General features: G+C 39.1%; 1 protein-coding gene across 3 annotated transcripts in view; it reads left to right on the top strand.

Annotated features, from left to right (window-relative positions):
* Nucleotides 1–1,291: 1,291 nt before the first annotated feature.
* The window catches only part of Dhx9 (DExH-box helicase 9), a 36,597-nt gene continuing 10,272 nt past the window's right edge, over nt 1,292–27,616 (top strand). Inside the window, exons 1-17 of one of the 3 annotated variants that reach the window (XM_087580830.1) lie at nt 1,292–1,411; nt 4,005–4,137; nt 4,957–5,097; nt 9,854–9,968; nt 11,976–12,091; nt 12,491–12,639; nt 14,926–14,972; nt 17,581–17,717; nt 18,068–18,157; nt 18,250–18,411; nt 18,512–18,589; nt 19,015–19,206; nt 21,250–21,391; nt 21,793–21,875; nt 23,536–23,692; nt 25,222–25,322; nt 27,283–27,496. In XM_087580830.1, the coding sequence (XP_087436956.1) occupies nt 4,027–4,137; nt 4,957–5,097; nt 9,854–9,968; nt 11,976–12,091; nt 12,491–12,639; nt 14,926–14,972; nt 17,581–17,717; nt 18,068–18,157; nt 18,250–18,411; nt 18,512–18,589; nt 19,015–19,206; nt 21,250–21,391; nt 21,793–21,875; nt 23,536–23,692; nt 25,222–25,322; nt 27,283–27,496 (2,035 nt within the window). In that variant the 5' untranslated portion in view covers nt 1,292–1,411; nt 4,005–4,026. 3 annotated transcript variants of the gene reach the window in all.

Below are 27,616 nucleotides of genomic sequence, written 5' to 3'. Positions count from 1 at the left end.
AAAGAATCAGGGCTTGAGGCATGCTAGTTTAGCACAAAATAACAGATAAACAGGTTGAGGATGTTGGGTTTGAAGTGTAGCTTAGTAGTAGGGAAACCTTGGGTTACTCAGTACCTCAAAAACACAACACCCCTCGAAACAAGAATTAAGCACAATTTAGCTTCTCACTTGAAGCTAAAACAAAGAACAGGATTTTGAGATAATTGGGAGTACACCTTTCATTCCAGCCCTAGGGGTAGAGGGTGGGGCAGAGGCAGACAGATCTGTCTCCAGGACAGCCTGGTCTACAAATCCCGGGCAGTTAGAGCTAAACAAAGAAACCCTGTCTAGGGGAGGGGCGAGGGGGGGAGACTAAAGAGCTCCCCTCCTCCCTTAGTGCAGTGGGAGAGAAGCATCTTGAGTTATGGTTTTCTTTTTTTGTGGGGTAACGGGAGACTGGGTTTCACTACAATGGGATTAATGACATTCTACCACCCCTGGCAATAAACCAGGGTCCTCTTGATTCTTTTAGATTTATTTTACTTTATGAATGTCTTGTTACCATGTTTGTGCCTTTTTAAAAAGATTTACTTTAGGGGCTGGAGAGATGGCTCAGGGTTAAGAGCACTGACTGCCCTTCCAGAGGTCCTGAGTTCAAATCCCAGCAACCACATGGACCTCTGGAAGAGCAGTTAGCGCTCTTAACCCTGAGTCATCTCTCCAGCCCAACAAGTGCTTTTAACCGCTAAGGCTTTTGTTTGTTTTTTTAGACAGGGTCTTACTATGTAGCCCTGGCTGTCCTGAAACTCGCCACATAGACCAGGCTGTTTTGAACTTAATGGAGGTCGGCCAGTCTCTGCTTCCTGGGTGCTGTGATTGAAGGCAAGTGTCACCATGCCGCACATGACCTGCAGCATTTTGGAGACGCAGAACTATTTCAGACATTTGAACATACTCATGGCACCCGGAAATACATTTCATTGGCATATTTTAAACTGCCCTTGTGTGAAAAAAAAACTATCAAAATGGAGATGCATGGTGGCATGTCTCTAAATTATGCTCTCAGAGGTTGAGGCAAGAGGACTGAGATAAGTTGTGGGCTAGCCTTCTCTACAAAGACATAACTTCCTGAGATCAAGCCGTTTAGCGACTGACAGGAAATTGTAGGCCTAGGCCAGTGGATCTCGCGCGACCTCAGGTTTGGCGCCCGGAAGTGGCTGTAGCTCCGTCTCCTCCGGGCGTGCTGGCTGGGGAGTTGGCCTACTGCGCAAGCGTGAGTCGCTGACTCCGCCCCCTCGGTCCCGCGGTCGAAGCCATTTCGCCGCTGCTTCCATGCGGGGTGAGGTGTGTTCCTTCGCCGTTTTTGTGGAAGGTTGGCGCTGCAAACTCGTCTAAGAAGGTTGTGCTCTCGGGCACGGAGAAGCGGAGGAGGGTAAGGAAGCACCGTGGCGGATCTAACGCGGGCTTGTTGTCGCGGGCCGACGCCGGCCTCCGCGGCTCTGCGGTGGCTTTGTTGTGAGGCGCGGACGGGGGGAGGGGCAGCGCGGCGGGTACCCGGATCACAGGCCGTGGGCGCGCCGGCCGTGGGGTTCTCGCGCTGCGGTGCAGCGGATAGCCCTAGGCGGTGGTTTTCCTCACACCGGTTGTCCGCTCTCGGAGGCCCCTTCCTCGGTCAGTCATGCAGCGGAAGTCTTTAATCAGAGTTGCCTGTAGCGGTGGCGGTTCGACGCCACACGGCGCGTCGGGTCCTCGCTTCTCTGATCCGGAACCCCCAGACCCGGTAGGGGTGATCTGCTTTGGGATACGAGGCGTCGTTGCAGTTCCTCCTGCACCGCACTGTTTACTGGGGAAGGATTGGTGGAGCGGAGTCAGGAGCAGGTGGTAGGAAAATGTGTGCATGATTTAGTAAGTGATGGCGGAATTACACCGCGCAACGGGATCGCCCTGCTTTAGATAACGGTTGCCAGAGACGGCGCCTCAGAGTCTGGGGGGTACTCGAGTCTGGCTTTGAGGTGCACAATGTATCCTCTCCAGAGATGCGGAGCGAGATCAATTACGTCTGAGACCAGACTGACCTGGAGGAAAAGAGGGCCAGCCACGTGACCTGAGGATGAGGAAAAGCATTTTTTTTCAGGGTGGCAAGAAAAAAAACCCACAAAATTCGGAGCCGGGAGCCGTGGCTTAGGACTTCATTCAGTCCCAGCACTGGGGTTGGTGGTCGAAGGTAGTCGGATCTCTTGTGCCAGGGCTACTACACAGAGAAACCGTGCCTCGAAAAACAAAGCAAAAAGAACTATTTCGATATACCAGTTAGTGGTGGCAGGTGACAGAAGAGCTGGAGAAAAGCAAGTAATATTACACATCTGGAGCCAAAACAGTAGGGCAGATGTGAGATGGAAAGTTTGACAGGGGATAAATTCTTAGTTTTCTAGGTCTGTAAAAGAAATGGTGGGTATTTCTAGGGGGGGCATTCACACTCCTTTCATTCTCGAAGTAAAACAAAACAGTACAGCACACAGTTTGAGGATTATATAGTCCCTAAGCCACTAAGGATCATGTCAGCACACGTTTAAGGATACAAGAGATAGCTGTGAAAGACCTTTGCGGAATGGACTAGATTTCCCAGTTCCTTGGTGCCATTATTGGGGATGGGAATTTATGAATGGGGGTTAGAATACACTTTAGGAGGTTTAAAATTCTTACTGAGATGCCTAGATAGTTTATAGATGGGAATATTAGTATTATCCTTGGATAAGATTTGGAACCTGAAGGACTGTATGTATCTATTTGGACTTAATTAGCAGGGATATTTAAAATTAAATGGGCTTTCTAGAGCTAAAAGGATTCGATAGACCTATGTTTTATGTCACTCGTTTACTTTGTACATTTACTTATGGGGTTTTTGTTTTTGAGACAGGGCTTCTCTGTAGACCAGGTAACCTCCAACTCAGATCTGCCTGCCTCTGCTCTCCAGGTGCTTGGGTTTAAACGCCCGGGCCAGCACACCCAGACTTGCGAAGGACTTTATTGTGTTTAACTTCTGAGTTGTACTATCTCGCTTTGTCATTTGCTTTACCAAATAATAAGTTATTAATAAGTTTATCTTAGGTCAGATTTGGTGAGTAGATTAAAGTTCTGTGTAGATGTCTTCTTGCATCCTGCTGCAGTAATCTCTCCTCTCTCCTGTCTAAATTTGGTCTTATTTTTATATGCATGAGTATTTTGTTGGCATGTATATGCACCATTTGCCAGAAGAGGGCATTGGATCCCTTGGGACTAGAGTTAAGAATGGTTCTAAGTCACCTTTTGGTGCTGGGGGTCAAACCTGGGTCCTCTGTTAAGAGAAATGCTCTAAAACCACTAAGCCACCTTCAGCCCCAAGAGGTTTTTGTTTTGAGATTCCCCCATCTTATCTTTTCTACCCCATTTTTACTTAAAAATTCTCTGAAAAAAAAATATAATGCGACATGGTTTTTGTTGTTGGGAGGGATAACTTTAAGGCATATAAAATATTCATTGTAGAATGTAGTAAACTGCATAAAATATTTCAGTTAAAAATCAGTCCATGGGCTGGAGAGATGGCTCAGTGGTTAAGAGCACCAACTGCTCTTCTAGAGGTCCTGAGTTCAATTCCGAGCAACTATGTTGGTGGCTCATAACTATCTGTAATGGGGTCTGGTGTATCTGAAGACAGCTACAGTGTGCTCATATACGTAAAATAATAAGTCTTTTAAAAAAGTTTTCTTTACAATGAACCATTGTAGGGTATGTATATTCAAATTATACAGGTTGTATCTACATGCCATAGACTTCAACCGTATTAAAATTTCTTTTTTTTTTTTTTGTTCTTTTTTTTTTTTTTTCCCGGAGCTGGGGACCGAACCCAGGGCCTTGCGCTTCCTAGGCAAGGACTCTACCACTGAGCTAAATCCCCAACCCCAAATTTCTTAATAGATAAGTTCAATAGTGGTGAGATAGAATGTATGAGGTTTGGCTCTCATAATGTTTTTAACTTGTTTTCTTAGGTGTGAAGAAGACACCTGAATCATGGGTGATATTAAAAATTTTCTGTATGCCTGGTGTGGCAAAAGGAAGATGACTCCAGCCTATGAAATTAGAGCAGTAGGAAACAAAAACAGACAGAAATTCATGTGTGAGGTACTAAAGAATACAGTTTATTCTATAGTTTGTGAAGTTCCTCTGGGGTTAAAGGAATACTTTAGAAAGGCTAAACTGTTGTAGGTTATGGAAGAATTTATTTTGACTTGGTTGGTTATTGCTTTTAAAGGAGCAATATTTTCACAGTACTCTGCTAGGGCTAGGAGAATTCTAATGCTTCCAAAACTTGGTGCTAGTAAGTCAGAAGATAAATGCTTGTAATTTTATATTTTGGGGGGGGGTAGAGGTAGTTAAGAGTCTCACTTAAGGCATGCACCACCATCCCTTGTTTCTTTAAATCATTTAGAGAGGCAAAGTATTTAAAAGAAAGTTGGAGTTTTCCCTTAGTAGTTATTAAATTGCATGTTTGTGTTGGCACAGAAGCATGTGAAAGGACAGTTAATGGGAGTTAATTTCTCTTGCCCTACCAGTCTAGGGGATTCAACTCTTGAGTTACCAGGTTGGAGGCAAAAGTCTTCACCTAAACACCATGATTCACTAGTGGTGGGAATTGAACCTAAGGCCCGCCATTTGATAGGCAAGTACTGGCCAAAGCTTACATACCCAATTCTAAAATTTAAGTGTGGAAACCGGAGCCACTTAAATTGTTATTGTTGAACCAGCGTATCAATGAACAATTCAATTCCCTGTTTTCAGTAAAATAATCCCATAGGTTGCTTGGGTATACTAAAAGTATGCTTATACAGAGTATGTCTAAAACAGTTGTTTTATCTTTAATTAGCCATTTAATATTTATTTTTTGAATCCTAGAAATTACCCGGCTTTAATTCAACTTTTTTTTTCCCTTGAATCTTAAAGGTTCGAGTAGAAGGGTTTAATTATGCTGGTATGGGCAATTCCACCAATAAGAAAGATGCACAGAGCAATGCTGCCAGAGACTTCGTTAACTATTTGGTTCGAATCAATGAAGTCAAGAGTGAAGAAGTTCCTGCTGTTGGGGTAAGTATTTATTTTATGACCTAGAAATTGAGATATTTTTATGTTCGCTTTCACCTTTATCTCCTTGGGTTCAAGTTAACAGACAGATTTACAGGGTGTGTGTACACAACTACACTGTGTGCAGTGGCACTGTATGAGAGAATACAGTGGTTATACAAAAATGCAGTGAGATTCAGAAACAGGGTTGAGTTTTTTTCCTATCTGAAATGGTGTAGAAGTGACATACTCAGTAGAAACCATACTTTGAATTGTGACTTTGTCATTTCCTCAGGCTACCAATAAACTAAAAACACAGCCAGTCAGACATGCCCCAAAAGAGTATGCACAGCGAGCATTAAGTGTTTTGTGTTACTAAGCTATGGTGCTTAGAAGGGATAAGTACAGGAAGTTAATTTTTGTCTCAAAGATGTATATTTTCATTGGGAAATAATAGCACCATTGTAAGGTGAAATTTTGTTTCTCATGAGTGTTTATAAAAATAGGTCACAGTGTATCTAGTCCTGGTGCTAACCTCAGTTTTTTACTTCCCTCATTTCCTTCCTTCCTGACAGGGTCTCACTATGTAACTCTGACTGTCCTTGGACTCACTATGTAGAATAGGTTAGCTTAGAACTCAGATCCACCTGCTTTGTCCTCCAAGCCTGGGATTAAAGGCAGATTCTATTATACCCTGCTCCCTCCCCCCCACCCCTCCTTTCTTAATCCTAGTGTCAACCTCTCATTTCTTATTCTAGGACATTGTGATCAGGTGGTAAGATGGGGGAGGGGCAAGAGGGTTTGTTTTGGAAGAGATAAGGCTTCAACCTTGTACTGTCTTCCCTAAAACACCCTAGCCTTGAACTTAAAAAGCCACCATGTCGGGCTGGGGATTTAGCTCAGTGGTAGAGCACTTACCTAGGAAGCGCAAGGCCCTGGGTTCGGTCCCCAGCTCCGAAAAAAAGAACCAAAAAAAAAAAAAGCCACCATGTTTAGCTGGCGGTTACTGAAATTGTAAGACTGGTTGTTCATTCCCTTTTCCCCTATAAAGGTACATTATGTATTCTAGGCTTCCTAAAATTCTACTTGAAGCCTAAAGGGTGCTTTTTTGTTTTGTTTTCCTTTTCTCGATAAAGGGTTTCTTTAGCTCTGGCTGTACTGGAATGAGCTCTTTGTAGAGGACTCAAATCATCTACACTTCTGTTTCCTGAGTGTTGGGATTAAAGGCCTGTGCCACCACCATTTATTTTCCTGCTAAGACCAAGGCTGGGTCTGCCTAGCCTTGATCTTAGGTCCTCTTGTTTAGGTCTTAAGTAGAGTAGTTGGGATGATTGATTGGGCCATGAAGTAAGGTGGCAGGCTACTTTTTTTTTTTTTTTTTAAGATTTGTTTTACAACTTTAGTTAGAAGCATTTGAAAACTCAAAACAGGTCTCAGATACCCAAGTGCTTAAATTATAGGTGTGTGGCATGGTATCTAGTTCCCCAAACAGTGCTTTAATGAAGTATAAAAATGAGCTATACTTAAATAGGATTTTGTTCACTCTCTATCATATATTAGCTTTCAAAACTTCAGTTGGGCTGGTCAGTAGTGCCCTATGCCTTTAATCCCAGCACTAGGGAGCAGAGGTAGGCAGATCTGAAGCCAGCCTGGTCTACAGTTTCAGGACAGGCAATAAAAAATTGAAAAAGGAAAAAAAATGTCAAAACTTAATAGCCAAAGGAAGTCATGTGGTGGATTATTTTTGTTTTTTGAGACAGGGTTTGTCTAGGTAGCCCTGGCTGTTTTGGAACTCTGCATCAGGCTGATCTTGAATTTAAAAGATCTGGAATGCTAGAATTATAGGCGTGTGCTGCCACATTTTGCTACTTTTTGGTTTATACCGTGGTTGTTTTAATTATAAGACTATAACAACCACTGAACCTAAAAAATTTCTTGCATGCATTCATTCATTCATCATTCATTCATTCATTCATTCATTATATATGTGTGCCTAGGTCCCAGGACAAACTAAAGGAATCAACATTTCTTCTAGTAGGTGAGGTCCAGGGATCAAACATAGATCATTAGACTTGCTATTGCTGTCGAGTGCCCTTACCAAAGTCACTTCATTGGCCCTTTCAGTAGTGCAGGGGTTCAGTAGTTTGACATTTGAAACAGACAGATTCTTAGTATATAATATACTCTTGTCTAGCCTGGTTTGTTGTGTAGACCAGGCTGGCCTTGAACTCAACAAAGATCCCTCTCTTGTCTCCAAAGTGCTGGGGTTAAAGATGTGTGTTCTAAATTCTAATACTGTTGATGGGGGAAATGCTTTATTTCTCTTTTTTTTTTTTTCCCCCCAGAGCTGAGGATCGAACCCAGGGCCTTGTGCTTGCTAGGCAAGCGCTCTACCACTGAGCTAAATCCCCAACCCCGCTTTATTTCTCAATCATTTAAAATACGGAAAAATAATCTGGGTTTGATTGTGCAAGCCTGTGGCCTTGGCACATGTAAAACTGGAGACAAGAACTTGGCAATGTGGCAAGTTCCAGGCCAAGTAGGCTATTGTATGGTATCTTACTTCAAAAATAATAAATCCAACCAGAAGTATTGGGACGTACGTGTTACTATTGAGGCTTAAGCTCTCAACACACTTGGACAGTGTACAGTAAAAGGGGAAGGAAAAATGTATATTTAACTGCATAAACATTTAGAGATTTTAACACATGGCTCTGTGAAATTATAGATTGCCTTTATTAATGGATAACTCATATATTCCCAAGACTTAGTAGACTCAGGAATCTGGGGCATCCTGATGCCATAGGTCTTGCCTCTAAGAAAATGGGGCTTTCAGAGAAACAAGCATTTATTCACTATAACTTTAAATACTTTATGCTTCTATACAACAAAGCTCTTGCTTATATTTATTTTTTGAGACAAGATCTCACTTTGTAGACCAACCTGCCTCTGCTTCCTGTAGTATTGATCAAAGATGTATGCCACTGCCCAACACTTTTGTTTTTGAGCTAGTTTAACTAGACATTGCTGTCTTTTAACTAATAAATTGGAATGACTTCAAATTTACAGCTATCCTGCTGATCATGCCTTCTAGTCCTGGAAGTAAAGGGATGCTTTACCATACTCAACACAGATTTAATTTTTTTTAATTTTTTTCTCCCTCCCACCTTTTTTTTTTTTTTTTTTTTAAACAGTATGTTTCTTGCAGGAATTCACCTCTTTGTGATTACTAGAGTTGAACATGTGCATTACTGCTCCTGGCTGCTTTCTTACTCCTTTAAGATGATTCTTAAAACTTTTCTTAAGGTTGACTTTAACTCACTGATAGTCCAGGCTGGTTTTGAATTCGTGATTGTTGTCTAGTGTCCCAAGTGATGGGACTACTGTGCTCAGGTAAGAAAGCTTTCTAAGTGCACAGGTGTCCTTGCTGCTCAAAACTGAAAAAGAGTGGGGCAAGAAAAAAATTGTAAAGATAAAACCAGAAATAGTAGAATTAGCAGAAATAAAAATGACTTCATAAAATATATCTAGTTTTGGAAAGATGGCTTAGTCCAGGTTTGGTTCCTAGCATCCATGTGGTGGGTCACAACCTTCTATGATCAGCTCCAGGAGATCTGATATGTCTAGTCTTTTAAGGGTTCTCACACTTAACATGCACACACCCTTTTTATACATAGTTCAAAAGCTAAATTTTTGTGAAGTCAAATTTATATTTAACACCATGGTTATTTAACTTTCAGAATTTTAAAATCTCATTGGATAATGAGTACAGTGGTAGTGTTTGTTTAGTATGTGCCAGACCCTTAAATTTTTATATCCAGCACCAACCAGTTTTTAATAAAAGTTAATGCTGGGTATAGTGGCTTGTGCATATAATATAAAGTAATAAAAACAGCATGAGGGTGGAAAGATCTCTTAGCAGTTAAGATCATTCACTGACTGACTGTTCTTCCAGAGGTGTCCTGAGTTCAATTTCCAGCAACCACATGGTGGCTCATAACCATCTGTAATGAGATCTGGTGCCCTCTTCTTCTGGTATATAGGTGTACATGCAGGCAGAATGCTGTATACATAATAAATCTTGGGGGGGGAGGATATATTGTACATCCTTTAAAAAATGTTCAACCGGTTGTGGTGGCACACACTGGTAAGATTTGCTGAAGGAGGCAGAGGCAGGAGGATCACGAGTTCGAAGCCAGCCTGGGCTACACATTTGGGCTGGACAGATGGCTCAGTGGATCAGAGCACTGACTGCTCTTCTAGAGGTCCTGAGTTCAAATCCCAGCAACCACATGGTGTCTTATAGCCATCTGTAATGAGATCTGATGCCCTCTTCTGGTGTGTCTGAAGATAGCGGCAATGTACTTTTTTCTTTTTTTTTTTTTGGTTCTTTTTTTCGGAGCTGGGGACCGAACCCAGGGCCTTGGGCTTCCTAGGCAAGCGCTCTACCACTGAGCTAAATCCCCAACCCCGGCAATGTACTCTTATACATAAAATAAATAAATAAATCTTTAAAAACAATGTTCGGATACTAAGGAAACAAACCAATAGTGAAAGCCAGGGTGTAGCATGCACTTAGGATCCCAGCAAGTGGGGGTGGGTTCCAGTATCATTCTTTAGTTATGTGAAACTTGGTTTTCACACTAAACCAGAGATGAAAAAAATACTATGTGGAAGGATGTTTAATATATGGGCATCTTTGAGTAATCTTGAGTCTTGTTATTCTGCAAATAAAAATTAAAAAAGCCCAAGTACTGACATTTGACGTTTTCTCTTGTAGATTGTACCACCCCCACCCATACTTAGTGACACATCTGATAGCACAGCAAGTACTGGAGAAGGCTTACCACCACCCATGGGAGGACCACTTCCTCCTCATCTGGCTCTCAAAGCAGGTAAGGGACTTGAATATGTCTGCTTGACTGAGAATAACACAATCATGTTTGATCATCCATCTCACCATTTGTCAATAAACATGTTTATTAGATCATCCCACTTAAGCAGCCACTGTTTGAGTTTATTATAAGAGATTTAAGTTTTATAGGTGTTTACCTGCAATACTTCTGGGCACTAAGTGGGTTAAAGAATTTTGTGAGTTGTCTTTTTTTGTGTTTATGTTCCTGTGTGTCAGATTTAGGGCTTTGCATATATAAGATACCCTGTGGTATCTAATATGTAACCTTTTGTTTTTTCCTACTTGTAATAGGATTTGTAGATTCTAGCCCTGCTGAAATTTTTATTTGGATTAGAGTAAGATTTTGACTTACTAATACTGAAACAATTTACAGCATCTATCCCATTGCTTTGTCTAGTAAAAGTTGAGCAATAACACAAAGCTGTAATAATAACCTGTCACGGGGTTGGGGATTTAGCTCAGTGGTAGAGCGCTTGCCTAGGAAGCGCAAGGCCCTGGGTTCGGTCCCTAGCTCCAAAAAAAAGAACCAAAAAAAAAAAACCTGTCACTATGGAGTTGATGCATATTGGTGTTTGCCTGCAGTACCTGGAGAGGCCACAAGGGGATACCACTCCCTACAATTGGTGCTAACCGGAACCTTCATGGCTACTGCATCTCAGTCCTCAGTGCTCTTAACTGCTGAACCATCTCTTGAGCACCCCACTCTAGTTTTACAAAGAGTCAAAACTTCTAGGGGCTACTAATTAATAGTCCTGGGATTAGCTTTCATTTCAGAATCTTTATTAGGTTTGGGGTTTTTGTTTCTATTTAGGCTGTAATTTGGAGAACGAACTTGAACTTTTAGATCCTTCTGTTTCTCTCTCCCCAAAACTGGGCTTCAGTCATGTTCATCACACGAGTGTTGTTATTCTGTGGTGAGGGTTAAACCCAGTGCTTGCTTGGTTTGTAAACGAGCATTGATTGTATTAACCGACCTTCATTCCCAGCATCTCCAAAGAACATTTTACTTTAAAAAAGATTTATTGGGCCAAACATGGTGGCATAGACCTTTAACTCTAGCACTTGGGAGGCAGAAGCAAATATCTCTTGAGTTCAAAGGTGTTCTGGTCTACATACCAGAGCTACAGCCAGAGCTACATAATATAGAGACAGACTAACCTCCCCTGCGTGTTTCCATATTCTTGTGTTTGAGGCCCCTTTATAGCCAGGGCAAAACCCATTCAGCATACAAACTCAGAATCAGGCTGATACCTTTGCCAGCTAGACATTTCCTAGCTGGATAATTTTGTCCTTAGTTTGTTATTCTGAATATAAAGACAACTAAGCGCCTTAAAAGTACATGTTAGTGCTGAGGAGAAAGAGACAACCAAGCATAAGGAGTTATGTTCTATACCCACCAGCATCCACAGTGTGCAATCAGATGGGTCTGTGAGAAAGATGGCTGGCCGGCTAGGTACCTTAATGTATTTTACTGTTCCTGTGAAGGAAAAAAAGTCCAGTGAAAGGACTTATTTATTCTGCTTCATAGTTCATGACAAGATTCAAGGTGACAGAAACTTGAAGCAGTTGGTCACCTTGCAGAGTGCAATGAATTTGTGCTGTTAACTGTTAGTTTCAGTTTCTGTTTTTACTGTCCAAGTAACGAAGCATTTATAGTGGACAGGTCTATCTTCTTTCTCTCTAACAGACCATACTACCAGGGGATTGGGAGTAAAGTTACCAGTTAACATTAACTATCAGACTAACCTACTTGTCTGTTTTGTGGAGATTATACTATGGCCTCCACATGCATAGACATAGACACACGCAAAGAAATAAGGCTGATCAGCATAGTTCTCATTAGTTTAGACGTCCTTCCAGATTATTGAAAACATGTATCCAAACATGGAGTGTCAAATTGTCATTAGGGATAATCTTTAAAATATGTAGATGTAGCTCCCCCACCCCCAAACTTGATAATTAAAAGAGCAATTTTTTTTTTAAGCAGAAAATAATTCTGGAGTTGAGTCTTCATCTGGCTATGGTTCTCCTGGACCCACCTGGGACCGAGGAGCCAACTTAAAGGATTACTACTCAAGAAAGGAAGAGCAAGAGGTGCAAGCGGTAAGCAGTCTCATGTAGTACATGCTTGAAAGTGGGATTACTTACACATTTTGAGACAATCTTGAATCCCAGTCTGGTCTTCATTCCAGTGGCCCTAGCTTAATAGCCTATTTTACTAGTTGTTAGATCTAGCCTGATGTACATCTTGTAGTCTCAGCATTAGGGTCAGGAGAATGACTAGCTCAAGACCAGGCTGGACTATAGGGTTCTAAGAACATAGTGATGTCCTATCTCAAAAATACAGGCTCAGTGATAAAGTGGTTGTCTAGCCATGTTCAAACCCCTGGATCTCAGCACTACAAAAATGTAGTTTTATATTGAAAAAAGCTGTATGTTATTTAGTATTCCTTATGTACATATAAGTAGCGCAGCCAAATTTAATCATCATTGATTCTACAGACTCTAGAGTCAGAAGAAGTGGATTTAAATGCTGGGCTTCATGGAAACTGGACTTTGGAAAATGCTAAGGCTCGTCTGAACCAGTATTTCCAAAAAGAAAAGATCCAAGGAGAATATAAGTACACCCAAGTGGGTCCCGACCACAACAGGTTTGCTTGTTTCACTATTTTCCTTGTAAAAAATTAAGGTGATTTGACTTTGTTAACTAAGTGTTCCTCAGTTAATTCTGTGCAGCAGCAGTGAATTGTGAAAAGATATATAACTATAGTTTACCATAACTTTTGCTTAAGAATGTAATGCTATTCTATAAGAAGTCCTGCAAAAGGTCTGTTGCTGGACTTTGATGCCAGTTAATATCTACAGTGGTCGTTTGCTAGTTGTTGACTTAATTGGTCAGAGGTGGTGATTTTTTTCTCCCCAGTGTAGTTTTATTGGTGATAGCTTTAAATACTTAAATGGTTCTGCAGTGTTTTGTTGTCTTAGAAGTAGATTGTATGTATTACCTATACATCCAAATTTGACCTCGGTTTAATGTTGACAGCTCTTTTAAGAATCCTGTTACTTGAGTACTATGAAGTTAAAGGATCGCGAAGTTCTTATGTATGGTTTAAATAGAATGCCTTTTTTTCCTGTTAAGCTTATAAAACAATGTAAGGGAAGATAATGTGACCGTATGTTTCTCAGCCTGCTTGATGTTCTTCCTAAGAGCATTCCAGGGTGTAGTACTTATTACTCCCAGGAAGGCTCATACAGATTAGATTCTTCAGGGAGGCACTGCATTATTATTGGAAGAGAAAAGGAAGTGGTTCTGGAAAATAACGATTCGATTTGCTGTCTTTAATTATAAAAAATAAATTATCCAAAATAAATTTAAAACATTTTTCTGAAATTAAAGTGTTCTCCCTTGGGTGCAAGTAGCAACCCTAAAATTATCATTACCCAAAACAAAAAACAAATTGACAACATATTCAAAATGATGCGAGCATGGCTCCTCCTGCTTCCTACTGCTTTGTTCAGTCCTGAATTCTCAAATACTACATACTTAGTGTTATATTTTTAAGATCGTTCTCCATTTTGGTGTCATAATTTTAAAAACAAAACTCCAGGCTGTAAAAAGACACCATTTCCTTTAATGCTTTGTCTACAACTTACTGCACTTGGCAGCTCCTGGTGGTTTTTCTTTTTTTAAGAATAAGTGAAAGGCTGGAGCACAGGAGTGGAATGTTTGCATAGCATGCATGAGGCCTTGAGCTCAAATTTCCAACATCAATGTTACCACTACTACTATTATTTTGAATTGCTGCCCTCCCCCCAGAAAAAAACCACCAACATTTGATGTCAGTATCTTACTGATTTCTGATGTAAAACAAAGAATTCGGGACAAGACAATGTAAGAGGCAGACAGTTGGAGCTGGGACACATTGCTCCTGTATGTCCTTTATTGAAAGGCATAACAGACAGCAACACCAGAGGTCTGTGTTCATATACACATGTGCTGATGCTTAGGCTGAACTAAGCAATCACATGGGAAACTATTGTAAACTGATTTCTGGTGTTGCTGTTCCCCCCTAGGTGGAGGAGAATGAGATTGAGTGCTGACTTTAAGCCTGGCTGAGAAACATACTGTCATCGGTGTCATTAATGAAAGGGTGGATGTTGTTCCCCTGAAAGCCAGTGGCCTTTGACCCCCCTTGAAGCCCTTGTGCCTGAAGGTCAGTTGACAAAGAAGTTTAGGAAGGAACCTAACTTATCTTTTTCCTTAAGTTTCACCTAAACTTTTATTCACAGCACAAAGCCAAGTTTGAGTGTGCCCGAGCAGTAAAGGACCAGCATAAAACCCTAAAACCTATATTTACTCCTAGGGCCTGCTAGCAGTTTTAGCTATCTATAATGTGAAAATGACTTTTGTCCTCTAGGCCCTGATTTAAGTATCTTAAAAAAGTAGGCTAAATTTTTTTGTAACCAAGGACTTCTTCCAGCTTGAGATAATTTGAACTCTGCCACAGGAGCTACTGGTATATAGTGGTTGCATGTGTAAACTACCCTAATAAGTTGCAGTTGTAAATTAGTATATATACATAGATACTTTTGAGGAGTTTGGTGTTTTTCTTAGCTCTCCAAGATAAGCAATCTTCTTTCATTGAAAGCATTCTTATATTGAGACACGAGCCTTGGAGTAAAAATAAGTAAATCTATAATCTAAAACCATAACTTTTTTTTCATGAAAGAAAGCTCATCAGCTGCTTTATAACTAATGTCCTATATATTTGCAGTTTACATACTTTCTGTTCTAGGACTGGACAAAAATAAGTGTTCAAAATGGTTTTTGCTGTAATGTCTTATCTAATGCAGTTGGAAAACCCTCCCTGACTAGGGAGATAATGGAGTAATTTACAGTGGTCAATTCCTAACTTTGATTGTATGTGTTGTTACAGGAGCTTTATTGCAGAAATGACCATTTATATCAAGCAGTTGGGCAGAAGTAAGTGTAATTACTTTTTAAAAATACTCTTATTAAACATTTTTGCAGAAATATTTTTACACTGAAGGCTTGGGCTACTATGGTAGAACATGTAACAGTGTAGAAGTAGTTATAAAATTTTCCATGAAGACAATCTTGGCATTTACATAAGTTGAAAAAAATTAATGTGAAAGAATAGATTGAGTAACACATAGGGTTGGAGGAGTTATTAATACTGTCAAGTGAAGGAGGGGAAGGTGTTAGCAGGCCTAGGGAAAGTTGAGACAAAGAGGTGTACAGTGGATAGTCCTTTGTCCTAATAAGCAGCTGTCACAACCTGTGGTAACTAACTGGTCTAGATCTTGAAATATGCTGAAAAATCTATTGAGGTAGCAAGTTTTAGGTCTCAGTAGTACCTGAAATATTAATGTTAGAATATTACTAATTTTTTCACAGGTTTTATCTCCCAATTTGCATATGTAAAAGATTCTACAGTAATATTTTAGTGGTCAAATCATGAAGGATTCAAGTTTGGAGTTAAAATAGGAAAATGGAATTTAACACAAGTTGGATTGGGTAATAGCATTAAAGGCCTAAAGATAGCTGTTTGGCAGCATGAGAGTGCAGTCAAAGCTAGGCGTGGGTTTAAGTGCAAGTATGCACTGTATGGATCGCTAAGGTATAAGGAGGACAGCCCATAAACTCCAGTCTAGTCTGGGTTACGGACTGAAACCTTGGTTTTTTTTTTTTTTTTTTTTTTTTTTTAAAGATTTATTTATTTATTATATATAAGTACACTGTAGCTGTCTTCAGATACACCAGAAGAGGGCATCGGATCTCTTTACAGATGGTTGTGAGCCACCATGTGGTTGCTGGGAATTGAACTCATGACCTCTGAAATAGCAGTCGGGTGCTCTTAACCGCTGAGCCATCTCTCCAGCCCCTGAAACCTTGTTTTAAAAAACAAGATGCTGGGTGGTGGTGGAACAATCCTGTAATTCAGGAGGTGGAGGCAGAGGAGGGTGCCAGCGTAGTTTACAAAGTGAAATCTAAGACACCCTGCACTACGTAGAGGAAACCCTGTCTGGAGCAACAAAACAAACAGAAAACCCCCCAAAAGGTTTAAGGATAGTCTGAGAAAGCAAATAGGTGAGATGGATTTAGGAGATTAGTAGACTGATTACTTGAAGGCTATGGAGTTTGGTCCCCTGTACCACAAAACAAGCCGAGGTGCTTTGCCTATGATGAACAAGTTCTTGTGCTTTATATCAGTATAATGTGCAAAAATTGTTCTTTTCATGTTGTGTCTCAATGGTAGTGAGTTCAGATTTTGTTGGCCCTGAATGTACATATTTTCTATGAAACAAACCAAAAAACAAAATTTTTAAGTATGAGGACTGGCGGCTTATACTTAGTTGGCAGTTATTTGCATAAATTTCTGGGGCCTGGGGTTGATTCCAAAGTATGTTATAAGCTAGGGAAGGAGGTGCAGGCCTAGCCCTGGGAGATGATGCAGGAGAATCAGAAAAGTGTCCGGGCTGTGAGAGCAGCAATTCAGAATACTGTGAAAATACTCCCTGTCTTAAAACAGCCACCAAAAAAACAAAAACCACCCTTCTTGGAGGCTATGATTTGGCTACACTAGACTCTCTCAAAACAACCAAACAAAAACCATGAGGTCATTAACCCTGAGAAAACAGAATAGAAGTCATCCATGGAAAACGATAGGCTGAGAATGGTGCCTATGTTCTTTATTTTTTGAGGACTAAGATTAAGACCTGTCAGGTATGTTAGGGTAAAAAGGGGGTATCTCTGTATCTGTTTAACTGACAGACTCTTACTTTATGTAATTCATACCATATAACAGTGGCTCAATTCATTTGATTGGGAGAGTTGGAAGAATGGCCTGAAATACTTTGTAAAGTATTTAACAAAAATACTTATCAGTCTATGGAAAACTTTGATGTATATAACCTACAGTCAATAGTTGTTTTGACTTTTTTTTTTTTTTTTTTTTCATTTTGAATTAAGGTCTTGTGTAGCTCTGACCTGGGTGGAACTGACATTCTGTGTTGAGTCTGGATATTTTGTGACAGGCTAATGGACTTGATAATGGCTCTCATTAAACTTGTTTTGGAATCCTCACATAATTTTAAACTGCAGAGCTTATTAGGTAGAAATATTTTGACAGATCTAAGCAATGACTGTATATTCAATTTTGTCTTATACTTGTTTTTAAATATCTGCATACCAGAGAACAACATCAGACAGGCGTGAGCTGCCATGTGGGTGACGGGAATTGAACTTGAAACCTTTTGGAAGAGCAATGAGTGCTCTTAACCACTGAGCCATCTTAGAGTTTAATTCCCAGCAACTACATGGTGGCTCATAACTTTCTGTAATGAGATATGATGCCCTCTTCTGGCATACATGCAGGAAGAACACTGCACAATAAGTAAATCTTTTTTTAAATGACAATTTTGTGCCAGTCTTTATCAAAATGATTAGTTTTAGGTTGTAGAACTGTATTTAGTAAATAAAATGAGAAGATCTATGCTGTAGTATCAATGTTTCTTTTAGTTTCTGATGGTTCATTACACAGCTCATTTGTCTTTGGTAATCTTTTTAGGGATTTTTGCACGTGAACATGGATCAAATAAGAAATTAGCAGCACAGTCATGTGCCCTCTCACTAGTCCGACAACTCTATCATCTTGGAGTGATTGAAGCTTACTCTGGTCTTACAAAGAAGAAAGAAGGAGAGAGAGTAAGTTCTTAGGTATAACCATAGTATTTAGATGAGGGGCATTATAGTGGGGATAAAGATTAGGGCTTTTAAATGCCAGACAAACAATGTTTTACTTCTGAGCTATATTCTAAGCTCAATACTTAGTAATGAAGAAATTAAAATAATTATACTAATCAATACTTTATGAAGAACTTATGTTTATAGGGGCCATTGAGTGAGTCATTGGTGAAATTCTGACTTAGAGAGTTGTTGGTTTCTGGCAATCAATAATAGCCCTAATGTCAGCTATATGTTAGTTTAGGTGAAATTAGTAGTTTTAAATTATATTCATGGGTATATTCATGATTTTCTTTGCTCCTTCTTTGTAGGTGGAGCCTTACAAAGTTTTCCTTTCCCCAGATTTGGAGCTTCAGTTGCAAAATGTGGTTCAAGAGCTAGATCTGGAAATTGTTCCCCCAGTAAGCATGTAGCTTTGCAGTTTACCTTGTTTTTAAAGTCTTTCCTTAGGATCATGTCTTTTTATTTATTTTTGCTTTTTATTTTTAAATAGCCTGTTGATCCTTCTATGCCAGTTATACTCAACATTGGGAAATTGGCTCATTTTGAACCATCTCAGAGGCAAAATGCAGTGGGAGTGGTTCCTTGGTCACCCCCACAGTCCAACTGGAATCCTTGGACAAGTAGCAACATTGATGAGGGGCCCCTTGCTTATGTAAGTACAATATGGTTCTAAGATTAGTTCTATATTTTCCTTTGTATCTTTTTTTAGGTCAGAAGTGAATAGATTTTGTTTGAATGCTTTCTTTTTACAGGCTTCTACAGAACAAATAAGCATGGACCTTAAGAATGAATTAGCATACCAGATGGAACAGGATCATAATTTACAGAGTGTGAGTGTTGAAGATCTCTTACATATATTGTCTAGAGCTTAAATACATTGTTAGGTTGAATGGCAGGTTTTTATAATTGTTAATTATAGCTAACTATGATAGTGGCTATTAAATCAGGACCCATGAATGATTGATAGTACTGTTATACAATATTAAATATATACTTTGAATATTTTATAGCAAATGTAAAGTGATAACATTTTTTGCAAGTAATTATAATACATTTTATTTTTTTGGAGACCTAAAATTTAAGGAGAAATTGAGGTATTAAGACCACAAGCTATATTCTTAAGAACATTGTAGTGGGAATAGATTTTATTAGATAAAAATGTTTTCATTCTTTGAAATATTTCAAGTCCTAAACCAGTTAGAAAGCAGTACTTTTTTATGGAAATGATTTAAATGACTTATCTTTGTTGAACCAGGTGTTACAAGAGAGAGAGTTGCTTCCTGTGAAGAAATTTGAAGCTGAAATTCTGGAAGCCATTAGTCAAAATTCAGTTGTGATTATCCGAGGGGCTACTGGTTGTGGTAAAACCACGCAAGTTCCACAATACATTTTGGATGACTTCATCCAGAATGACAGAGCAGCTGAGTGCAATATTGTTGTGACTCAGGTAAGTCATTGTATGAGTTTGTCTTGGGGTTTATAGAGTTCTGGCAATTGTTTGAGATGTAGCCAAGTAAGCTTTCAAGAGTGTTAAACAGAAACACTGTTTTGCCTGAGTGTAGGTCTTTGTCTTTGGAGCTAGTATACTTAACTACTGAGCCCTAATTAGTTTGGTGTGTGTATGTGGTACCAGCATACATGCCAGCGAAATTCCATACATTTTAAATGAAATTTATCTTATTTTTAGCTATGTGCCTCTCGGTGTGAGCATGCCAAGTATCTGTGAAGGGGCCTCACAGGTGTTGTGTTTTATAAAATGAAACCAGGGATATGTTTTGAAGGTGTAAGGTGTGGGTGAAAGGGGCGAGTTTGCAGGCCTATGTTGAGGCATCCCTTCCTCCTGAGGGACATAACAGTATAGTATAGAATTTATTTAAGGCATGAGGAGGGGAGTTGAGAGGTTAGTAGAGACAGAAAGGCAGAGAGAGAGAGAGAGAGAGAGAGAGAGAGAGAGAGAGAGAGAGAGAGAGAGAGAGAGAGAGAGAAGAGGAGTAGGGGCTGGCCCTGAGCTCTGGGCGGGAAATAGGGGGTGTGAGGAGAGTGGGGAGTAAGGGAAGGAAGCAAGAGAGTCAGAGCAGTGTAGGGATTCTTATTCAAGTAAGAGGATAATGAACCTTATTTTGTGTGCATTTACAAAGGGTATTTCTACATTAGTAGTATACATCATTGCTTTAATTGCTTTATTTTTAAAGTGCATAAATTTGTATTTAGCGGGAAACTTGTATGTAGGGCAGTGTTACTCTGCATTTAAGTATGAATGCAGCTTTAAGGTGTATTGTTAACTTAAAAGTGATAGCATGGAAAGAAAGCTATCTTTTTTTCTTTATTTTAGTCATATGAGTACACTATAGCTGTTTTCAGACACACGAGAAGAGAGCATTAAATACAATTACAGATGGTTGCGAGCCACCATGTGGTTGCTGGGAATTGAACTCAGGACCTCTAGAAAAACCATCTCTCCAACCCAGAAAGCTATCATCTTAGTTAAGCCATTAAAACGGAATGTGGAAATTGGTTAGCAACATATGAGTTCATCCTAGGCTTAGACTATGTGGGTTTGCAGAAAGAACATTAGATAGCCAGACATGTTTTGCGTGTGTTAGCAAAAGTTAAGTCCAAGGATGAGAAAGAACAATTAATTTATAGTAAGATCACTGAATAACACTTTTCTGTATCAACACAGGAAGCAGAGTACATTAAGAAACTTATTAGATATTATGTACAAGGTTGACATCCTTGAGCATGCTTATTTATAGATCACTATTTATAAACACATTAAAAATGTTGGGCCAGAACATCTTAGGGGAAGGAATTGACTGTGAGAACTGTTATGATCGGAGTTTTAAATAGATTGTTAGAGGGGCTGATCAATCTTGTCTATGTAGTTATATTTTTAGCAGCATAATTTAAAGTCTCTTAACATTCTCAAGGTACATGTGGTTAAACCTATCATTTTGTTGACAACTAACTTTTTCAAAGATTTGTGTATGTGAGTCCTTGAAGAAGTAAAGTGAACCAATCATCTTTTGGTTCAAACTCGCTCTAAGTACAGCCATTTGTAAGAAAGAGTTCTTTGTAGGTTTGTGCCATTCCTCTTAATCATTTTTTTTTTTTTTTCCTTTTCTGGAGCTGAGGACCGAACCCAGAGCCTTGCGATTGCTAGGCAAGTGCTCTACCACTGAGCTAAATCCCCAACCCCGCAATTGCTTACTCTTAAAATAAAGTGGTTATGTGTTTATATAGTTATATCTTCATTTATTAAAATTAAAATTTCAAACTTGATGAAAATCGTTTCTATCATTTCACTGTTCCTAAGCTACATGAAACCTGACTATATAATCAGACCCTTTTAGAAAACTGCTGTGTTCAGTTTGGTGATACAGCATTTGCCTAGCATGTTATGTAGGTTTTATCACCCATATCACATAGACACTATTAAACAAATAAAACTAATTTTGTAATTTCATACCATATTTGTGTTCTGTTTTAGCCCAGAAGGATCAGTGCAGTTGCGGTGGCTGAGCGAGTTGCTTATGAGAGAGGAGAAGAACCTGGAAAAAGCTGTGGCTACAGTGTCCGGTTTGAGTCTATACTTCCACGCCCTCATGCCAGTATAATGTTTTGTACTGTAGGTCAGTGGTGTATTTTCATTTGTAGTTTGTCAACTTTTTATAAAGAAAACAAAAAACTGTTGGTTGGTATTCATTTCAATTCAAGAGCTCTGGAAGTAGAGACAGGTTCAAGGCCAGCCTGATGTACAGTGTGGGTTCCTGAACAATCATAGCTATACAGAGAAACTGTCTCAAAAATAAACAAAACCCAAGATATTTCTACTTGCATATTATCCAAGTAAGCCCTTTCCTGTACAATGCAAGGATTGTGTGAAAACAGAGTTAGTGTTTGCTTCATTGGCTGCTTTGAGATGACCACGAGGGCAAGAGCCACCAACCTGCAGCTAAATTTTTGGTTTGTTGCTTCTTTGATTCTGTAACAAAACTCTTATAATTGTTTTTTGTTTTTTTATTTTCCCAAGGTGTGCTACTAAGAAAACTAGAAGCAGGCATTCGAGGAATCAGTCATGTTATTGTAGATGAAATTCATGAAAGAGATATTAATGTAAGTAATCTCTGCATGACTTTTTCCCCTTTAACAGGAGAAATCAAATCCTTGCTTGCTTTTTTTTTTTTTTTTCCCAAGCTGGGGACTGAACCCAGGGCCTTGCGCTTGCTAGGCAAGCACTCTACCACTGAGCTAAATCCCTAACCCCAAATCCTTGCTTTCTTACTCTACTGGTAAATGCTAACTTAGAGAACCATCGTTTAATAGCTGAGTTAGTAATGATTTATGACTTGAGTAGCTGGAGGGATTTTAGTTTTTCTTTGTGATAAATTCTGTGATTTTTAGTATATGTGCTGCCGAAGCGAGCACAAATTCTGTGATTTTTAGCAAAATGGTGGTGGTTATTGATAGCTCATTTCAGATGCTAGTGATAATCATGGAAAACAAAATTATAATTGTTTACCATTCTTACTCTTGATTAGTAAACCAATATACAATTCTGGCATTCAAAGTTTGACAGTGTAAAACTTTATCTTTTTCATTTGCATTTTCAGTTGGGTATTTTTCTATGTATACCAGGTTGGTCTTAAACTCAGATATCCAACTGCCTCTGCCTCTGCCTCTGCCTCCTGAGTGCTGGTATTAAATAAAGGCTTTGCCACCATCACCTGGCTATAACAATGTCCTTAGTTATAGATTAAAATCAAGTGTGGTCTCTTTAAAAGGATGTCAGTTTAGTTTGGTCATTGAAGCTGTCCCTAGGTTGCTGTTACAATAGCCATTCTAACAAACACTTTGTGCGTGCTCTGCATACACAGGTAGCATTTGTATTTATTTGTTTTACAAATAGGATTTACATGGTCTTGAAAATAAGTAGGGGGGGCTGGGGATTTAGCTCAGCGGAAGAGCACTTGCCTAGCGAGCGCAAGGCCCTGGGTTCGGTCCCCAGCTCCGAAAAAAAAAGAAAAAAAAAAAGAAAAAAGAAAATAAGTAGGGAATATGAGCACACTATTGGATGAGTGTGTTTTAAAACTGCTGGGTATCAAATCCCGACCTTGCAATTAAAGCAGATGCCCCACTATTTACCTAAACGATCAATCTTAGCACTGGGATTTTCATTTAATAACTTCATTGTTTTGGGGAGTAGCTTTATTCATACCCTAGGTAGTTGTGTTCAAATTCTTACAAGTATGGTATATATTGATAGGAAAGAACTATTAAGTGTAATTGAGGACAATTGTTTAGTAGACATTTATTTAAACTTTACAAAACTAAGTTGTTTTGGTGCTGCTAGAACTAGTTTTTATCATGTTTCTAATGAAAATTGTGTTGTACAACTATAAACTTAATTGTACTAATGTAGATAAATTATTTATATACCTTAAGCTTTTTTCCCTTAAAGGATGCACATATACAAACAGAAACAAAGGAAGGGCTGGTGATGAAGATTAGTTGATAGAATGCTTACCTTGGATACATAGAACCCCTAAGTTTGATTTCCCAGCAGTACATGATTGTAATCCCAGCCCTTGGACTATATAGGCAGGAGACTCACAAGTTTAAAGTCAAGTGTGATTGTATAGTAACATCCCATCTCAAAATGGAAATTCGTTCTGATCTTTGAAACTGAATTTCATGGTGTCTTATGACTAGCACAAATCTTAACAGGTTTATTTTAATAACCCCTCTCTTTAAATTTGTATTTTTATTTCAATAGACTGACTTCCTCTTAGTAGTACTGCGTGACGTGGTTCTGGCTTATCCTGAAGTTCGTATTGTTCTTATGTCTGCAACTATTGATACCACCATGTTCTGTGAATATTTCTTCAATTGCCCCATCATTGAAGTTTATGGAAGGACTTTCCCAGTTCAAGGTAAAATTTGTGTGGGTGGGATTTTTCAATTGAGAAACAGCGCATTCACTGTTTATTGTGTAAGCAAAAGTTCCTGAATTTAAATCCCTATCTATTGTTCGTGTATTGTGTGACACATGGCTTACAGTCTTGGGGCTGGAGTGCTATGGTGAAATTTTCTCTAGTTTGCTGGCTTATGAGTGAGCTCAGGTTTGGTGAATTTGGAAGTAATTTGGAAGATACCACACGAACATGTACATAAATAGATTAAAAAAGTTAAATGTACCTCTGAAGCAGAAACTAATGTATTTCTTTGTGTATGGGTTTTAAAGTTCTAGTATTTGCTATCTTGCTCTTCAGAAATAGATTAATGGATGGTAGAGGATAGTCACTAAAGTTGTTATAAAGTTGCAGATAGTGCTGTAGTTAACTTTTATCTTGATTGTGAAGAGATACTATGACCAAGGCATGAAATGCTTTTTTTTTTAAGATTTATTTTATGCATGACTACATTATTGCTGTCCTCAGACACACCAGAAGAGGGCATCAGATCCCATTACAGATGGTTGTGAGCCACCATGTGGTTGCTGGGAATTGAACTCAGGACCTCTGGAAGAGCAGTCATTGCTCTTAACCACTGAGCCATTTCTCCAGCCCATGAAAAGCTTTTAATTGAAGGATTGCTTACAGTTTTGGGTTACTTCATGATTATGGAGCATGGAAGCAGGCAGGCATGAAGTAGTAGCTGAGAGCTTACATCCCAATCTGCAGGCAGAAAGTGATGGGTACAGTTTAAGGGGAAAGTTAATGATGGTAAATGATGGTACTTGAGTAAACCCAAAGTTTAAAATATGAATATATACTGAATAGGGAGTTAAATAAGTGATAATTACAGATTTCTAAGTAGTATGTGTAGTTGATTTTTCTTGTAGATGAGACTTGACTCTCCAACGCAGATGATTAAATGTGATAGTAATGGTTCCTGATGAGTATAGTTCAAGTGGCAAGGGAGCTCAGCTTAACACTAAACACGATTGTTCAGGTGGAGGTAATTTAGGTGGAGGTGTATGTGCCTTTGGTTTGTAATCTTTTTTTTTTTGGAGCTGGGGACCGAACCCAGGACCTTGCGCTTGCTAGGCAAGCGTTCTACCACTGAGCTAAATCCCCAAGCCCTGGTTTGTAATCTTGGGCGGTCACTTTGTGGTTGAAGATAGGCAAGATATAAATTAGATGCTTCTCGACCTATTAGAATTTCAGATACATTGATTGGTATTGCATTGAGATCCTGGTGGAGAGTATAACAGTGTATAAAGAGGAGATCCCAGCTGGTTTTGTAAGATTATATTCATGAGTCACCTTTTTCCAGGATCCAAGGGGATACGTACATTAAGTTTCCATTGTTGAAATTTAATTAGAAAATTTCTACTGCTATGAATTCTTACAGTTTGTGAAGACTCAAGTTGATGGTGATTAAAGGAATTAGCAAGTGAATTACAGCTGTATCATTTGTAAATTATTGTGTTCTTGACTAACTTGATTTTCTCTGACAGAATATTTTCTGGAAGATTGCATTCAGATGACCCAATTCATTCCTCCTCCAAAGGACAAGAAAAAGAAGGATAAAGAGGATGATGGTGGTGAAGATGATGACGTAAGTAGATTTCTTTCTACACCCAAAAGTCTGAAGCATTTTAATATGAGAATATCTGATGGAGAACAGACATATGGCTTAGTTGAAGCATAGAATGAATTAATTGGCATTGCAGGGTCCTTTAAAATTGTGATATCTGGGCTGGAGAGATGGCTCAGCGGTTAAGAGCACCCGACTACTCTTCCAGAGGTCCTGGGTTCAATTCCCAGCAACCACATGGTGGCTCACAACCATCTGTAAAGAGATCGATGCCCCCTTATGGTGTGTCTGAAGACAGCTACAGTGTACTTATATATAATAAATGAGTAAATAAAAATAATTGTGATATCTTAGATCACTGTCTATAATTCAAATAATCTCTGGTTCAATGACAAGGCTGTTGAGGTTATATAGTCTCCAGTATAAGAAGTCTTTGTGTTTCTCTGTGTCAGAGTACCTGGAAAATTAAAATAAATTTCAGTTTTATTCATTGTCGGAATTCAGTTCAGGACTCTCGATGTTGGGTATTATTTGAACCCAGGCCTTTTTTTTTTTTTTTTTTTAACTTGTAAAATTTGTTCATTTAAGAGATTATTTGGAGGGGTTGGGGATTTAGCTCAGTGGTAGAGCGCTTGCCTAGGAAGCGCAAGGCCCTGGGTTCGGTCCCCAGCCCCGAAAAAAAAGAACCAAAAAAAAAAAAAGAGATTATTTGGATGTTTGCCAGGGGGAGACATTTAAAGACCATTTTGAAGGAATATGTTTTTTCCTTTGACACTGGGTCCTGGGGAGCAAAGTTAAGTAGTTAGGTTGAGATAGGGTTTCAGTTCCAGTCTTTAAATTGCTGCTACTTTAGCTTCCACGGAGTTGGTGGTACAAAGACTCTCTACCACCAGGTCTACCTTATCTATAACATAACGGCCAGATGGAGAGGTTTTTTTTTTTTTTAATGTGAAATTTTGGACTGGAGAGATGGCTCAGCAGTTAAGAGCTCTGACTGCGGGCTGGAGAGATGGCTCAGAGGTTAAGAGCACCCGACTGCTCTTCCAGAGGTCCTGAGTTCAAATCCCATCAACCACATGGTGGCTCACAACCATCTGTAATGGGAACTGATGCTCTCTTCTGGTGTGACTGAAGACAGATAGATGGTTTATTCACGTGTATTATATAAATCTTTTTTAAAAATGTGAAATTTCTGAGTGTGTTGGGATGAAGTAAGAAGTTCTAGGTCATCCTCTGCTAACAACTGTTTTAAGATAGCCAAAGTTTTCCAAAGGTAAATAAATACTTGAAGATCACCAACAGATATTACATGTTCAAAGCCAGACTGGGTTATAAAAAGGGCGCAATCAGTGTAGGTAGTTAGCATAGTTCATTGTAAAGAAAATTTCCAAAGATATTTAGAAGTTAATGGGTAGAAACCTTTCAGAATCAAATGTAAAGTTTGAAGTTGGATTTTAGCTATACTTCCTCAGGAAAATAGTATATTTTTACCATAGGTTCTATCTTTATTCATGGGTATCAATCTCTTTGCTCTATAGACTTAATTACATATTTGTTCAGGTGCTTTTTTTATTTTTTTAGATTTTTTTATTAGATGTATGTACACTGTAGCTGTCTTCAGACACACTAGAAGTGTGAACCACCATGTTATAGTCCCTGGAATTTGTACTCAGGACCTCTGGAAGAACAGTCAGCGCTCTTAACCATTGAGCCATCTCCAGCCCTGTTCAGTGCTTCTGTGGGCACAGAAACGGGTGTTGGTCCTTGATTCTGATGTTATAGGCAGTTGTGAACCGCCTGGGTGGAAGTAACTGAAATGGGTATTTACATGCTGACCATCTCTAGTTCAGAACTAAGGTTTCTTAGCGACGTATGTGACTATCCTAAGACAGTAATGTTAGATGTGACTTGTGTGGAAAAAGTAAGAAATTTAAGAGCTATAGTAATTATGGCAAATAAATCATTTTCCTTTTTCTTGTAGGCAAATTGCAATCTCATATGTGGTGACGAATATGGACCAGAAACAAAGTTGAGCATGTCTCAGTTGAATGAAAAGGAAACTCCCTTTGAACTTATTGAAGCACTCCTTAAATACATTGAAACCCTTAATGTTCCTGGAGCTGTGTTGGTATTTTTACCTGGCTGGAACTTGATTTATACTATGCAGAAGCATTTAGAAAATAACTCACATTTCGGTATGATTACTCTTGTTCTAGATTGCCTTTTGAGTATTTTTGCTTTTGTCCTGGCTCATGTTTATTAGATGAAAGTGTGTGTAATGGAGAACATTCTCATATTTTAAACCAGCTTAGGTT

Source organism: Rattus norvegicus, chromosome 13 (assembly GCF_021556685.1).
Source record: "Rattus norvegicus strain SHRSP/BbbUtx chromosome 13, alternate assembly SHRSP_T2T, whole genome shotgun sequence".
Lineage (NCBI taxonomy): Eukaryota > Metazoa > Chordata > Mammalia > Rodentia > Muridae > Rattus > Rattus norvegicus.
Note: the sequence above shows the minus strand (reverse complement) of the source record. Positions and strands in the feature narration are given on the sequence as shown.